The sequence below is a fragment of the Scomber japonicus genome, chromosome 19, assembly GCF_027409825.1.
Source record: "Scomber japonicus isolate fScoJap1 chromosome 19, fScoJap1.pri, whole genome shotgun sequence".
In the NCBI taxonomy this organism is placed as follows: Eukaryota; Metazoa; Chordata; class Actinopteri; order Scombriformes; family Scombridae; genus Scomber; species Scomber japonicus.
In genome coordinates, this window is record NC_070596.1 from 17622136 (window position 1) to 17638327 (window position 16192).

The 16192-nt window shown below is 38.2% G+C and overlaps 1 protein-coding gene across 2 annotated transcripts; it reads right to left on the minus strand.

Annotated features, from left to right (window-relative positions):
- Positions 1 to 8029: 8029 nt before the first annotated feature.
- mtfp1 (mitochondrial fission process 1) lies at positions 8030 to 15928 on the minus strand. 2 transcript variants are annotated; one of them, XR_008323468.1, is made up of 5 exons: positions 15815 to 15905; positions 11970 to 12097; positions 11373 to 11605; positions 8543 to 10525; positions 8030 to 8509 (listed from the first exon to the last, which is right to left on the minus strand). XR_008323468.1 is itself a non-coding variant. In XM_053339722.1 (4 exons), exons 1-4 carry the CDS (start codon positions 15882 to 15884, stop codon positions 10459 to 10461), a joined length of 498 nt encoding a protein of 165 aa, XP_053195697.1. In that variant the 5' UTR covers positions 15885 to 15928; the 3' UTR covers positions 8030 to 10458. The 2 variants fall into 2 exon arrangements, 1 of the variants encoding a protein (XP_053195697.1); XM_053339722.1 differs by having other exon boundaries at positions 8030 to 10525; positions 15815 to 15928.
- Positions 15929 to 16192: the final 264 nt, after the last annotated feature.

The following is a 16192-nucleotide window of genomic DNA, read 5'->3' on the forward strand; positions in this document are numbered from 1 at the left end:
CTCTCTATGAAATCAGATGAGAGTTTCTACCTCTCTTCAGCTCCTGCTACCTCGCTGGCATTTCCTGGAGCGCGCAGAGTCTGGCTGAGAAGAATAGATGGTGTGCATTATAATGAACATGGGCTGACACCGCCTCATCCATCATTCCACCCAGGAAAATTATAGCAGTGCCAGCGAGAGAGGGAGAGTGAGAGAGACTTTAAATCACAGGACGTCTACAGGTCTAACTCCTCTCTCAGACTGTCATCAGCTCATTGTTGTTGTTTTTCAACTGTCCAGTCCACTTCTGGTTCGGGTCGCAGAGGGAGACTGTCTAACTGTTTGTCTCCTTGTCAGTTTACTGTATCCCCACTTTAACTATCTCATTGCATATCCCCTAAAATACTCTTCTTCTTATCTCCTCTTTACAAGCTTGCTTCTTTTACTATAATCCATTTAGGCTGCAACTAAGAATTTCTATTCATTGCCAATTAGTCTATTGGTTATTTTTATGATTAATCACCCTGATGATAGTGAATAAATGCCCATCACAAGTGTCTACAGTGAGGTGACAAATTGCTTGGTTTTATCCAAGAAATAGTCCAACACCCAACGCTATTCCATTTACAGTGATATAAAGCAGCAAATCCTCACATCTAAGAAATTAGAACTAGAATCACAACTGACTTATTATCAGAAATGCTGCCCATTAATTTCCTGTTGATTGACTAATCACTCACTCACTCTGCGTTCTGGTATCACATATTTTTATATTTTGCTGTTGTGTGTCCTGTGTTACCTCTCTCAGTACTTTGCTACTGGTGAATGTAATGTGCTGTGTGTCTGTTAGCGAAGGATACACTCCACTGACCGCAATCCTCTCTACTCTGTGAGCCCAGTGCACCCAGTGTAATTCATCCTGATACAGGTGTGGTTTTACATGCACATTTCTCAACATGCCATAGATTTGACTCGAAGCAGTGAGACACAATTTAATCATACTGAGCACTTGTGCTTTGTGAGCTATTGTATTTGTTATATCAAAGGACATACTGGAGGTGACGGTGTGTTTGCATATGTGTGTGTGTGTGTGTGTGTTTGTGTGCGTGCGCACGTATGTGCATGCATGCATGTGCGTGTGTCTCTGCATCTGCCTATATGCACATGTTCATCTGTGATCTCTAGTGATTCACACAAGCACTGTGAAGACTGTTGTAATGGCGTTTCCGTGGCATATTGATTTCACAATGAGCAGACAATGTCTTCATAAGATGACTCGAGAGATGGGAAATTAGATGTTATCTCATAACAACAGATGATGAGGAATCATATGGTGCGTTATCTGATTTTGGACTCATGTCAAGCTGTCAAACTCACTGATCCACAGATGACATGTGTGCTGCAGGCCTCGTCTCACACTGCAGACAAGGATGATTACCACAGATGGACTGCAACTAGTAAATCAAGTGAAAGTGGGAAACAAAATATAGATTTTGATTTACATTGCAAATAGTAGCTTATGCTACTATAAGTTATGCAGGGTAGAAGATAGCCTGAAGGTTAGAGCAAGGCCTTTAATCCCCTATTGCCCCAGTAAACCTCCTCTGTGGCTACTATAAGAAGCCTGCCTGTGTTGCATATTTCAACCCGCAAGTAGAAGAATACAGCCCAGGCCGTGTGAGATGCTTTCATGTAGAAAGATTACCACAGATAGTGTGCTTTAAGTGACCGGCCAGCATTTCCACTTGGCTGCACCCTCTGATGCCACCTGAACAGAATTCAGTAGGAGCCTTCAAGCTCCTCATACATAATGTATTGCTGAAGGTCTGCTCAGTTTTCATGTTCTCCTAATTCATTTCACAAAGAGAGAGGGAGCTCTGCCAGCATACTGAGCACACTGCCTGCATCACACTGTGCACTGTCAAATCAGGAATCACCTCTTTCACAACTGACTTTCTTTGTTGAAACAAGAACTGTCAGGTCATTTTTTGTTTGACTTGAATATCAAACCAATACGTATTGAGCCACATGAATCAGGATTATTTCTGGCATAATTCTGTTCAAAAAAGGACATGATTTTTCAGTGTATACAGTAGCTCCATGTTTCCATAAATGAAATGAATATAGAATATTGATTGTTTTCTGTCACTCTAGGGAATGAAAGACTTTTTATTAAACTCATGCATTTTGCACATATGCATCTTTCATGCCGGTTTCAACCCTTTATATTTTAATAATAAAATCTAAAATGGTGTATTTGTTTTAACACGTTTTATTTGATTGAGGTTGCTGCTTGCCTGTGTTTTCTATAATGTGCTAATTTTATCCTCCTCAAGAGTAAAGAACTTGATGGAACCAACATAACAGCGTAATCCAACATAATTCTCCATGCTCTTTGTTTTCACGTCTCACAGACAGAAATTGATATTTATTAGTTTAATGCTCAGTGACACTGGCTCTGGTCTTGCCCTTCATTTTTTATGTTGCCCTCCCCTTATTTCTTTAGCGGTGTGATTTGATGTGGCGTGATTGTCTTTTTGTTTCTCTTTTGCTCAAAGCATAAAATCATTCATGAAAATCAATCCAAACATAGCCCACTCTTCTGTTTCTCAAAACGTAGCCTTCCGCTGACCTCAATAAATCGACCAGCGAGCGTCAAACATTTCAGTTAGTGCCCTTAAAGTGGCCTTTCCACAAACATAGTATTCACTCAAAGGGGGGCACTGAGAGCGTGTGTGTGTCAGAGAGAGGGAGAGAGAGAGTGAGAGAGAGAGAGAGAGAGAGAGAGAGAGAGAGAGAGAGAGAGAGAGAGAGAGAGAGACAAAGTGACAGAGTGAGAGAGCAGTGTAGTAACCACAATTGTAGTGTAATAGAATTATGGTTGATTGACCATAATTAATGACTATGTCTGATCATTTTAGTTTATGGTATTTTAAGGGAAGGGGTCCCAGTCAGTCTGCCCTTTATCTGGGAATCTGCAGGAAGTCAAATGGCATCTGATCACTGATGATTCTGCATTTGTGTGTTGTGAGTAGGCATAATAGATGGTTCTTTTTCATTATTTCAGTAGAAGGATGGGGAATTTTCTATATTTTTCTTATTGTCAACAAATTTCAGAGCCAATCCAACACTGAACTTATACTTACAAGCGTCTTGACTTTGTGCTACATGGCCAGTTTCTCAAAGAATTTCAGTACAAAGTTAAGAGGTTGTGATATGTAGCACACAAAGTTAGCAAAGCTCTGTAAAAAGAATCACGTTCCCACACTGTGGCAGCCATTGTCTTCAGGATGAATCAACATGTCATCCAGTGCAGCAGTGTGGCTCATTGATGTGTTTTTAATAGTTTTTGGACAACAACAGAAGTCTAAAGCAAAGAGGAATAAGATCTATCAGGTCTTGGATACACGCCCATTTCTTGTAAGTAGCATGACTTCATTGTTGGTTTGCAACATGGGCTCTGCACAAGATTTATTAACAATAAGAGAAAAAAAAGATTGTATATCGCCTTACCATTTATTAAGTGCCTCTAAAAAGGGGTGAGGAACTACAATCACGCCTCTTCTATCAATCGTTCTCCTTCAGCCTCCTGTGATCATGATGGGATAGGTCCTCAGGGTTGAAACTTCAGAGGATCTCCTATTCGCCACAATCTAACTATGCCTCCTTCTTTGGCTGTTTCTTTTTAGGCAAAGCGCCTCTGCACCAGTAGCACCCCCTATCTCCACAGGTTCTGCCTCAACATTCACCTTCTGTGTTTATCATCTGGTAACAAGGGAGATCTCAATCAGTAATCCACACACACAGCACAAAAGCAGCAAAGAAATCATTGACCCTCTTAAGGCACAAGTGCTTAAAAGAAACAAATGAGGACTAAAGAGTGCTGCACCAAGGACGTGGCTCCACAAATTTACAAGTCTAAGTTTAAACAGGTTTTGTGTCTTAAATGAGTGAACAGTACTGGATTACATTCTGTTTGTCAGCAGCTGATACATGTTTTAGCGTCAATCTATTACTCTAGACACATAGGGCTAAAAGAAACTTATTGGAAAGGATTGAATCATTCATTTTTTTAAAGTCTGGAGTCCCAAACAAGGCCTTTGAAAGAGAGGTCTAGTCAAAAGCCAAGCTGCTCCACTTTGTACTTGCATGGGCCTTACAGTTAAAGCAAGAAAAGAGGATTACAAGAGATATTATGAAAAGAAATTAAGGCATGACTTGACTTTCTCTGTGTTCAAGACATATTTTAATGGAACAGAATACTGCATGTAAGCTCAGACAACAAATCCCAAGTGAAATAATTTTAATATAACCTTGTAGAAAAAAAAAACAAATATGCACCAAGGCAACAAATTAGGTGCAGCTTCTCCATATTTGACTTGATTAAATTAGAAATTAGGCAAATTTGTCTGGATGTCTTTCTTTTCATTCCATTTTCATTGTGTTATGTTTAAAATTACATTATGTTCTGTAATATAATTATACACCTTTTGCAAATTATGACTTGATCCAGAATGTGTAGAGTAGTTTTGAGAAAAGCTTGTTTGTGATCATGCATTTAAGTAAACATAAAAAATCTTACATAATTGGATTGTTATGACCGCTGTTCGAGTGCCCATAAAATAATTTTGAGTCTGAATTTTATCTCAAATGCACACATTGAAAGCTACAATAAAGCCCCACAAACTGTACACAGAGTATGACAAAGTGACAGATATTTATGTTTGCTTGACCTGAGTGAAGCCTTGTTTTTCTGCATCTGGCTGTATGGATATCAGTGTGGGATGTGGGGGGTGGGAGCAATTGAAAGGCTGGGAATTCCTTGAAAAAAAAGCAGTGAGACAAGTGAGAGGGGAAGAGGGAGGTCTTTTGGCCACTTGTGGCCTTCACAACCCAGGCACAAATCATAGAGGGACATGGCAATCGGAGTGACAGATGAACAATGCTCCCATTTTCCAACCCCCTGTGAACAGGCCCATCCATCACGGGAGGGGAGATTAATTCAATTCATCAGCTTTTTGTCTCCTTGGGCCCCCTAATGCCACCTGATATTGCTCAAGGGGGACTTATAAATGTTTGTGGATTTGATCTGAGCCTGCTTGCTTGACACTGAATTAAAACATTACTCTTTTAGTGTTAGCAATATACTGTTTTTTGCCAACAGCCTCCCTGCCAATCCTGCCATAACTCTGATCAAGATGAGTTCTTATGAAGAGGAATATGTTCGCCAAAGGCAGCCAACAAGAACATAAATGGGAGTTTGTGAAGTGAGAAGTGCTTTGGTGAAAGATGGAGTGGTGGTTACAGAGGAAAATACAGGTCTTCTAAATGTTTCATGGAAAAAACTTTTAATGAAAAAGCTGAATCATCACTGTAGGGATTCAGCTTATGTAAATTTCATCAAGACACAGAAGATGCAAAACACTTCTGCATCATCTATTAACATGACATCATCATAGGCTTTTCACACAGACGAGCTTGGGCAGTTTTATCTCCATTACAAAGGAACATGCTGTTTCTAAAAGTCTAGAGATGTGATCATTATATAAAATGGTAAATCCAAAGTCACATTTTCATGCCTTTGTCATTTTGAACATAATGCTCTAAAATACATAAACACAGACAAAAACCTAACTGATGTTGGAGTCATGAAACTTGAAAATCTCATCATTGAGCCATCACAGGAGGGGTCAAGCTGTAGTTTTGTGCAGGGTAAAGTCATGAATTTGCTGTGCAGTATAACAGCAGTGATGGAAAGTAACTAAAAGTAAAGTATATTTACTCAGTACAATTTTGAGGTACAAGTACTTTGAGTTTTTCCATTTTATGGTTCTCTAAACTTCCTCTCCACTACATTTGAAGAGGAAATATTAACTACTTCACTACATTTATTTGACAGCTTTAGTTACTTTTCAGATGAAGATTTGATGAAACCAGTGGTTTTCAACCTTTTGACATCACCCAAAAAGCAGCGTGTAGTCGGGCTCACATTTTAGATGTTTAAGAGTCGTTTTTCCCTGTAAACTTCTCACCTGGTTTCATTTCAATAAATGTCAGAACCCCCCATCCCTCCTTTCTTTCCTCTCAATCATCTCATGACCCCTCAGAGATAGATATATACATACACACTAATGTACTTTCATTTAAGTAGGATTTTTCATGCAACTTGTAATTAAGCATTTTTACTTTCACTGAATTAAAAGGATCAGAGTACTTCTTCCACCACTGTGTGTCAGCCCACAAGTGTGCATCATAGCAGTCCTTCACTGTTGGACAGAGCACAGTGCAAACTCAGGAGCAGTAAGGACCTCTAGTGGTCATTACAATAACTGGGTTGGTATATGCTGAAATAGAATTTGTGTAAACGATATCCAGTTCTTTTAACTTCTCATTTGTATTAAACACATTTAGAGCTGCATAATTTGGAATGTGATGAACCACTGCTATTCATGTAAGATGTAATTTCATCATTTCTGGTACACATAAAATCTATTGTTGTGGTCATTACCAGAAGTACCTAACAATGATAAACATTTAAAAGCATCTGTATCTGAAGTAGCCTACAACTTGGGTTCCATTTTATACACAACTTTACTGTATATATAAAAAAATAAAAAAAATAAAAATAAAAGCTTTGGCTGAAGACCCAAAAGTATCTTATTAGGGCATTATGTAGATGTCACTGGCATTTCTGTTCCAGACCAAAAAACACCTGCTCTGTCCAAATCAGGTGGCAACATAGGGCAGTTCAACTTGTAGAAAGAGAAAATGTACATATAGAGTTAAGGCAAAGAGTTCATTTTGGGGGTATGTCCCATTTATGTTCACTTCACACTTTCCTGCTGTACATCTTCACAAACTGTGGACTAAAAACTGACAACTTTGACTTCAAGAGATAGCACTTTATTTAGATTTAAGAATAATTATTCTCCTTCTGAGGCTGATAGTGAATCCTTCCTCCTCTCCAGACATACAGGTAGTAGGCCACGCTCAGAGACCCCACTACAGACACCAGCAGGACAGCTGCGACGAGAACCATCTTCCACACAGCCGATTCTTCTTTTACCTCTGAAGCTAACACAAAACAGCAACAACAAATGGAGCACTTACTGTAGAAGATGTAGTCTCAAATGGACACTTTAGATACAATGAATGTTATTGATTGATGCTCTGTTGTTATCAGCCTACCTTGTTCCTTCATAACAGACGGCTTTAATGTAGTCAGAAAGTTCTGGTCCTCCACCATGACCCGTTCAAGCACTGCTGGGCTCTCAGGCCACACGACCTCCTTAACTGGAAGAGATTCTCTGCCAGCCAGTCTATTAACCTCTTCATCATTGAGAATCCAACGGCCGTGGACGAATCTAGGAATGTCTATGAATATAAATTGTCAGGAGTGTAATACAGAGGAATAGGCTGATTATTTCTGAATTATTCTTCCCAAGCAAATTCAATCCCAGATGATCAAACAGTTAGCCGATAAATGTTAATATTGCTTTCTTACCTGACTGGACATTTGAAATGCCCAAAAGAGCCAAAAACACAAGATTAAGAAGAAGCATGACTGTGCCTACCAGGACTTAGAGTTCCTTAGCCTTTTATGTGGGCACTTGATCTGTAGAATTGGCATCAGCTGTGACCTCCTGACTCAATCAAGATAAATTAATGCAACAGTGCTCTTGTGTTTTTGAGTGCTTCCATCTCATTGGTTAAACTGTCCCTTGAATTACACCTCTTATCTGAAAGTGATGGTAGGTTTCTCAGGAAGTGGAAGCTGTCTGCACAAAGAGCAAGTTGTCATGTTGTTTTTTGAAACTTCAAGATCTTCTCATGAAGAAGGAAGGCCATGCAGCAGACTGTTTACTTAGATAATTGATCATTTATTTCCCCAAAACTGAGCTGTCAATCATTATTTCCCAATGCTAGAAAGTGGTTCTGCTTTATTAATTATTTGTACAGTAAAAGATGATAAAAACAGAGCAAATAGTTTATATTCTACCAATTTCAAAATCTGAATACTGTCTTTTGATGTTTGAAAGAAATAAGACACTTTGCTTATCATTATATAATTTATTTCACTATAGATTTACATGTTTCTCTCCAGTGTTTCAGAAGTTTTTACAGAAATAGGAAGGAAGCTGTTTTTATTGTAAGTGATGGAGTTTTCAACAGTTGCTTTCACAAAAACGGAACGGGTTTGAGGTTAGGCAACGTTTCAGTTAAGGCTGAAACTGTGACTCATATAACCCACTTCCGAACACACCACCACCTACGAAAATCTTTGAAAATGTTCCCACAGAAGAAGAAAAAAGAGCAAACAATTCCTTTTCATTTGCAGTATGCAACAATAACAAAAATACAATGAAGTTATGTATGTAAAGTCTGAAATGTTAACATTTAATATAACTGTATAGATTACCACTTGGGTTGCAACAATAAGCCTTTTTTAAAGTTAGACAATTTTACACGTCATAGCAGTAAAAACATCAATAATGGGTGAATTTAACTGAGGTGTCCAAGTTGCAGAGCACTGTTAGCACACCTGCTGACTGGTATGGCTTACATGGACACTTATGCAACTATGTGTAGAGGTTTGATTTTTAGAACCTTTGTTATTTACACCCATGCTTTTCCTGCTATGGCAAGTCAAATATCTGACAAGAAAAAAGTCTATACCCTTATACTTACTCAAGGTAAAAGTAACATCTTTGTTTTATGTAAATGAAAACAACCAATAATGCTGGTACACGCTGAAGCCTTAACCACACACTATTATTTACTATAATTGGCCTGATGTGGTTATGAAATATCATTAAATAGGTTGCATCTGTACCAGCAAGTAAAAATATGATAATTAGTGCACCCTAAGTTTTTAACCGTCTTTTCTTTCAGCACATCTCTCTCCATGAAAAAGTGAAACACATCCTTTACAGCAAAGATAATATAGTGTGATTCAAACATATTCATTACTAAAATGGTATACAGGAGGTAACCGTTCCCTGTGTAGTATATTCCTTGTTGTATTAGTGACAGCTAATCCAAATTTCAAACCACGTTTTGTATCAGTTTCCCTTCATTTTGTAACATTTGACATACTTTACATACATCATTTCTAATATGGCACAGCAATCCCTTTAATTCACAAACTGCACACAGACTTGTACACAAAGAATTGTTTCTCTTGCATAGTTCAGCAAGAGCTACAGTATATGACTGTGCTCCTCGGCAAAAACAGCCTCACAGTATCTGTATATTTCGTAGTTAATCCCTTAAACCGTTTTCTGCATAGATACTACACTGACCTCCACAATTATTTTAGAAGTGCAACACTAATTTTATCAAGCTTATAGATGGAGAACTCTACTCTTCTACATCACATATTCACTTGATACAGCTACAGGTTAAAGCTTGTTGGGAGAAGTATTACATTTCAAGTTCTGACGTTTTATATATTTTTCTAATAATAATCTAATAATGCTATAATTATCCCTTATTGTATACTTCATTACATACTGTCTATATGTAATCTGATTTGTGATACTGTAAAGAAGGTCTTAAATTTGTCATACATGTCATGAACTTTTAATGTGTATTGTGGTCAGACAAGAAGTATTGTGCATTAAGAACATCTGACTACGACCAACAGTTTACATATGGGTGATAAAACATTCAAATACTTGTGAGGCTGACTGCACAAGTATGACTTGGTGTTACTACAGGTATTCTTAAGTTTAAGAGCCATATAACATGACATATATACAGTATCACATAGACTATAACCATGGTATAAAAATGCTCACAGTGTAAACCTTAAAGGCTCCCACAACCAACAATAAGGTAGAATGAAATAATGAAAAAAGTGCATTAGAGAATGCATTTAAAACATCTATTATAGGGAACAGATGCCTTTCTTTTCAGCGAGGGGACATTACTTTTGGCCTATCATTACAGTACCACTGAATATGGCTAAATACACAGCAAGTGTGGATTTGTATGTAACCTCATAATGACATCTAGACATGAGGTGAAACCAGAGAAACAGCTCGTAACTAACAGAGGGCAGCCTTGGAGGGTTCCTCTGTACAGACAATCACTGTATCCCTGCCGAAGAATACTTAAAGAAGCAGGATGCCACTTTTTCATCCTCAATATTTATACACTATTCATATTTCTTTTTAAACATTTTTTGTGCCTTTACCCAGCTTGCCCTGAGAGCTTTAAGTTGACTATCACCAGAGGGATAATTCAAGAAACCGGATTTCACTTTTAAGAACTTAACCTGCTTACATAAACTTTATAATTTTGCAATAAAATCCCTTTAATCATTTCTATCTTTGAAGAGATATGAAATCTTGCTCCTTGAAGTCCTTCTCTAAACTTTTTTACAGCTTCACAGTGGTGAATAATCAGCACAGGTCTACATAGACTGAACTGGTTTCTCCCGAGGAGGGGACAGGCAGCCCTCTGCGTGATCTGTCCTTATTTGTGCTTCTCTTCCTCACCGTAGACCTTCCGGAGGCTCGAGTCAAGCAGGAAATCCACTGACCTACAGGGGACAGAGAGTGGAAACATTGAGGCATTATTTTTGGATCCATTTCACAGAAGCAGAAGTGAGCCTAAGTAGACACTTCTGTTTTAGAGAGCTGCAGTTTGTGCAGCTCTTCATTTATCAACAAGAGTAGCTCATTTTTCTTCCTTTTTTTGTCACTTAACAAGAGCAGCTCTGGCAATAAAGGCAAGTAACCTATTTTACTCCCTGAAAATGAAATGTGAGAGTATTAGTATGGTAAATGTTATTTGTGTGTATGATGTGTCATCAAAACATTTGAGAGTGTTTTTTAAAAGACTGTATAATTATTTGTAGCACCAACTCTAAAATGAAAACAAATATACAGCACCAGTCAAAAGTTTGGACGCACCCTCCCATTTACTTGAATGAGGAAGTGTGTCCAAACTTTTATATGGTGCTGTATGCTGGATACTGAATACTGTGTACTGAAACCAGTCTATACTTAACAATATACCTCACACACATCTAAGAGTAAGAATGTCTCTGGAACATACTGTATTAAGTGGCATGCATTTATCCAAAACACTATTTTGCATCATTTTGATACAGATACCTTAACTATTTATCAGCATAAGTGTATATTTTCTTCTTTTAAGCTTTAATCAAACATTATAGAGCATATGCAGCAGATTAAATACTAATGACATATCAGTTTAAACCTGTCAGCAGCTGCTTTGCACCCAAATGAGTGGCACACAAAGCTCAAACTGCTAATCATGATGCATGGGCAGCCTATCCCTTATTAAAGCTTACATAATGAGCAATTTACATAATTGTTTCACCGTACACATACACACATTGAACACAACACATTTGTGCCAACCTGTCTATAGGAGTAATGATGAAAGGGATGGTGGAGAGGCCTATAGCTGTGGTGGTCCACTTGCGGACGGACAGGGGCCACTTGGTGGTTCTACCTAGCAGGTAGAGTGACGCGGCACACACACGGTTGATAGTGAAGCCTGGGATCATCACAGAGGCAAGGGCCTGCCACACAAACGTGTCCACCACTGCCACCGCTACCCGGGTTGTTTTACCCGGGTTGTCCCCATGTGCCTTGAGAAGCAAATCAGAAAATGAAAATCTGAAAATTTGTTGATTTACATTTTTACTAGTATCTTTGACTGGCTTACATGAAGGCTCAGGGTTGAACCATAAATTAGCCACGTCTAAAACTCACAGGATGCATTCTGACTGTTAATACATTTGAAAGGTAGCAGTCAAATACCAAATACAGACAAAGAAAATACAGGTAAAAATAATAGGACTTAATACATTTCAATTTGGTAATCTAAGTTGATCTTTCCGAAAACGTATTTAAACCTCTTCTCCATTACATAATATTGAAACTTTGACTAATATCACATTTTATTAAGATAATACACCTATTTTAAGCTCTCTGCATACAAATGAGTCTTACCACAGCTGCTTTCTTCCCTTTGTCCACAGCATCAGCAGTGACGTAAGCAGTGGCCACAGCATAGCTGCCCCATACAAAGCTCACTGGCACCAGAGCACGGAAAGCCTCCCCGACCTCATTTGCATAGCCTGAGGGAGAAAATACATAAATGCAGATTCTGCTAAAACCATCTAAATGCATCATAAATGTAATTAGCTGCCCTCAGGTCCCAAAAAAATAATTGTCCTTCATATTTATTAGAAGAGTTTTAGTACAGAACACTTCATATTCAAAAGTAGTTTTTTTGCTTTTTATTGCCCAGATTTCAGTACATTAATACTATCCTGAAATACACAAGAAGATAATAAACATGAACTTCATCTCTGACATTGCCTTAGTGAAAATGGAGCGCAACATTATGCAATATCCATTCCACAAGGGTGGAATGCATTAGATATATATCCTTGATCTCTTATTAAGAAGTCACCTGTGCCATACACCACAGTACATGTAAATCAGTGATAAAATGAGCTACAGTCATAAGGGGAGCATTATCTTTGGTTCAATGACCACAGAACCATCAGAGCGTGGTGGAGTCAAATTCTGCTGCTGCTGTACAGTCTGTCTCTATCACTGTTACTGCAGGCAAAGCGGAGGCTCCTGTGCAAACAGTGCACTTTACTGTGCTACCTGTGCAGAGGAACACGCTTAGATTACAAGCATCAGTGTCACAGCCTGTTTAACACGGCTTGGTGATCATTTATTATCTCATCAATAATAATTGTATAAATAAATAATGTCATCATTAGAGGTTAGTGCAATACACAATGGCCAGTTTTATGTTTGACTTTGCTTGATAAACATATCAAACAGGGTTCCATATAAAGTCACTGTTTAAGTCACTCTTAATAATTGTGAGAACATCAAAAGATTACATGTTTATTTCAAGAAAGCTAAAATTATCACTATTTCCTGCATGATGATGAGCTCATGCCATTACCACTTTCCAAGTACACATAAATATTCAGGATATGTTTTCAGCTTGTAAAAAGTCACATTATTGATACTGTAGTAAGCCTGTGCATCAGCAAGGTTTATATTGGAATTACTGTAGATTCTGGGTCTAAAAACAATCCCAATCAAGCTCTACTCTCCAATATAACATGTATTCATGACTACTGCACTGAAGTTACCTTGTACACATGCACACGTAGGTGAAGTGATACATAATCTCTACAAAGGTTTCACACTATTTTATTGATCAGCTGGTGGTTGTAATTCACTGAGAAAAAAGCAGCAATGCCACAGGAAAGGCAGTGAAGAAGGCAGCTGCTGACTAGCAAACGTGGATGTAAACAATGCAGGTTTCAAACTTTTAGAAATAAATTGGAAGGAAAAGCACTTAATGCATTTATTAGACATGCACGATACACTGAATGTAAACTAACTTGTTTTTTCGTCTACCCTGACATTTCCCATAGATTAAGACATTGCACACAAAAAACACATAGTATTTTCAGTATCCCATAATTCAACACTTTATGATAATTTCTCAACTTTTTTTCTTAACTGTTTGAAGCATTTCACTTAATAATCCCCTGCCACTTTTGGTTTTGTTTTGTTTTCCTATCATCTCCAAGCAGTAGCCAAAGAATACATTGAAACCTTTAAATTCAAAAATAAATTGTTGTGAGTCATGTTTAGGGCTGAAAATACCCAACCCATGATTTTGATTCCTAACTCCAAAATCAGCCCTGTCCGCAAACACAAGGAAATAGTCAGGCCACTTTTAGGCTTGAGGAAAAGAAAAAAGGCAAATTCTGCAAATTGAGGCAAAAACTCACAGGTGCAATAAGTGCTAATAATACAAAATGTGAGTAAGATGAATTAAAGCTTATGCTGTACAAAGTCCTGAAGACTGTGGAGGTAGAATAGTGAAATATTCACGTAAATAAGATGGGTTTCAAACCTACATTTAATCTTGATGTAATAGACAAAAGCAATAAAAATGGGTATCACTGAATAATTATGAATTAATTGGCTCAAGGCTGCCTGGTGTACTACTGTAGCAGTATAAAGTAAAGTTAACTATTGGATTTTAAACTCCAGAAGCCAAGCCATTGTGAGTAAAAGATGATAAGAGCTGTACTAGCATGATAACAGAGTCTAGATAAGTTTTTCTTCCAGGGAGGCACTCAGTTAATAAAATGTGCCAAGCCCTGGTATAATAAACTGGGGCCCAATTCTGAGCAGTTAGCCAAGGCTTCAGATTACCCTTTGTGATTGAGTATTTGCCCTGTGCCCAGCAAGGCATGAAGGTGACAGTGTCTAAGAGATGTTGAAGGTAAAAGAAACAGAAACCAAGAGATAAAGAATGACAGAAAGTGCAGGTTGAGGGACAGGTGTTAAGGATTGAAGGGTGAGTGGTCCTCCAGCGACTGGAAAATAAGAAATGTAAAGATGAACTGTCTGCTCAACAACCATATCAAGTTTCAAGATCTACAGCGTGTCAGTTCTGTTGGATTATTTACCAATGGTGGATTTTGGAAGTGACCCAGTAATCCTGTTCTTTTTTATCTCACATAATGTTCTCCACCTACAGTTAACCTGATGTGCATTATATGGGGTGGTGATACACACACACACACACACACACACACACACACACACACACACATCATATTATCTAATTTCTGTCAATGAATCTGTGACCAACACACAAACATGAGGAATAGTGAACTCCTCAGGACAAACAGCTTAAGTGACATCAACATTTTTGCAAAATATCATTTCTAGAAGTTCCTGTGTGCTCAGTTGGTAAAAGCCGCTATATTTCAGATTAATCCCAGTCTTTTTACATAATCACTATAATCTCAATCATAGAAGTAAAAGATAATCTGTTCCAGAAATGCTAGACAGCTCTTGGGGATGACATTTGAAATGTGTACAGAGGCATTAAGTGGACATAACCATTTCAAATGAGAAACTATTCATATAAGTAATTCATATGAAATAATATCTAAAATCCACAAACTGGAGAAAGAGACATACAACAGGAAATTTGACAGATTTTAGGTAAAAAGTTGGAAGTTTCATTTGGAAATATCCACTTTTAATAGATATGTACTTTTCTATTACTTTCAGTGTTCAACTCTTTACAAATCTCAGGTATGTGAAAAGAAGCACTCTTCACACGCAATTCATTTTCTACTTCCTTTAACATGCGTCTCAATAAAGAGATCTAAGACTGAAACTAAAGACGGGGGCAAACAGTTTATGATTTTATGAAGCAGGTCACAGCCAACACAGTGACAACTGCTGCAGTACAAATGCCCTTCATGCTGGTTCATGCTCTGTACAGCCAGCAGCTCAATGGTGTCCCTCTGGGAAAGACCCTGCTCTTATCAATGAGAGAGTGACAGCATGGATACTACATTGTAGTGTCTCTGTACGACGGTGTGTCATTTTTCCAGTCTGGTCATGCCTGCTGGCGTCCCTACATGTCTGTGTGACTCACTGTTTCAACATGCTGACGTTTAAAAACTGACTTCAGTAGGTAGTCAGCCACACAGATAACTCTACCTAGCCTATGTAAGTAATAGTTAGATACATTAAGCAAGCAAAGCATGCAACAAAAGGTATTTTATCCACTCCTAGACTTCGTACAGTATGTCCTGTGGTAACACAATGTCCTTCAACAGCCAAGTTTGCTATAAATAGCAGTTTAACAGAGTGGTTAGCCAGCGATGCTACCTTCTAGCCTCTAGCACATAGCTCCGGTCCAATGTCAGGACGACTTTAACATACAGTGTTTTCACGGAACATTGGACCGAGCTGACATATAGGACACATTCAATACTACATACCTAAGAAGCGGACCCAGGTATCGCGATAAATGTCGACTGTTTTGCTCGGGTTTTCTTCAGTGGGATCCATGCCTTCCTGTTTCTTCTTCTACTCCATCCATCAATGATGTGCTACATGAAACCGGTGAGAGGACTGTGAGATAGTGAACAGTCGGCAGGGATCCTGAAGGGGGCGTGATTTTAGCTAACTACAGCATCCAACTGGCTGCAAGTGTCATAAGTGTCTAGATGTAATTCTCAATGGATCGATTCAGATTTTAAAGAACTGTAATATTGTTTCCATCAATGTATCCTTGAACTCCAACAATACAATTGAATACTAAAGAACGACAAAGCTGCAAAGACTATCCACATTTTAAAAGAAAGTATTTTTTTTTA

Bases quoted from the DNA above. Each gene is read 5' to 3' on its own strand.
- mtfp1 (XM_053339722.1), bottom strand. From the start codon at position 15,884: ATGGATCCCACTGAAGAAAACCCGAGCAAAACAGTCGACATTTATCGC. The intron at 12,098-15,814 runs GTATGTAGTATT...TTTCTCCCTCAG, and splicing joins TACCTGGGTCCGCTTCTTAG to GCTATGCAAATGAGGTCGGG. The intron at 11,606-11,969 runs GTAAGACTCATT...TTGCTTCTCAAG, and splicing joins AAGGGAAGAAAGCAGCTGTG to GCACATGGGGACAACCCGGG.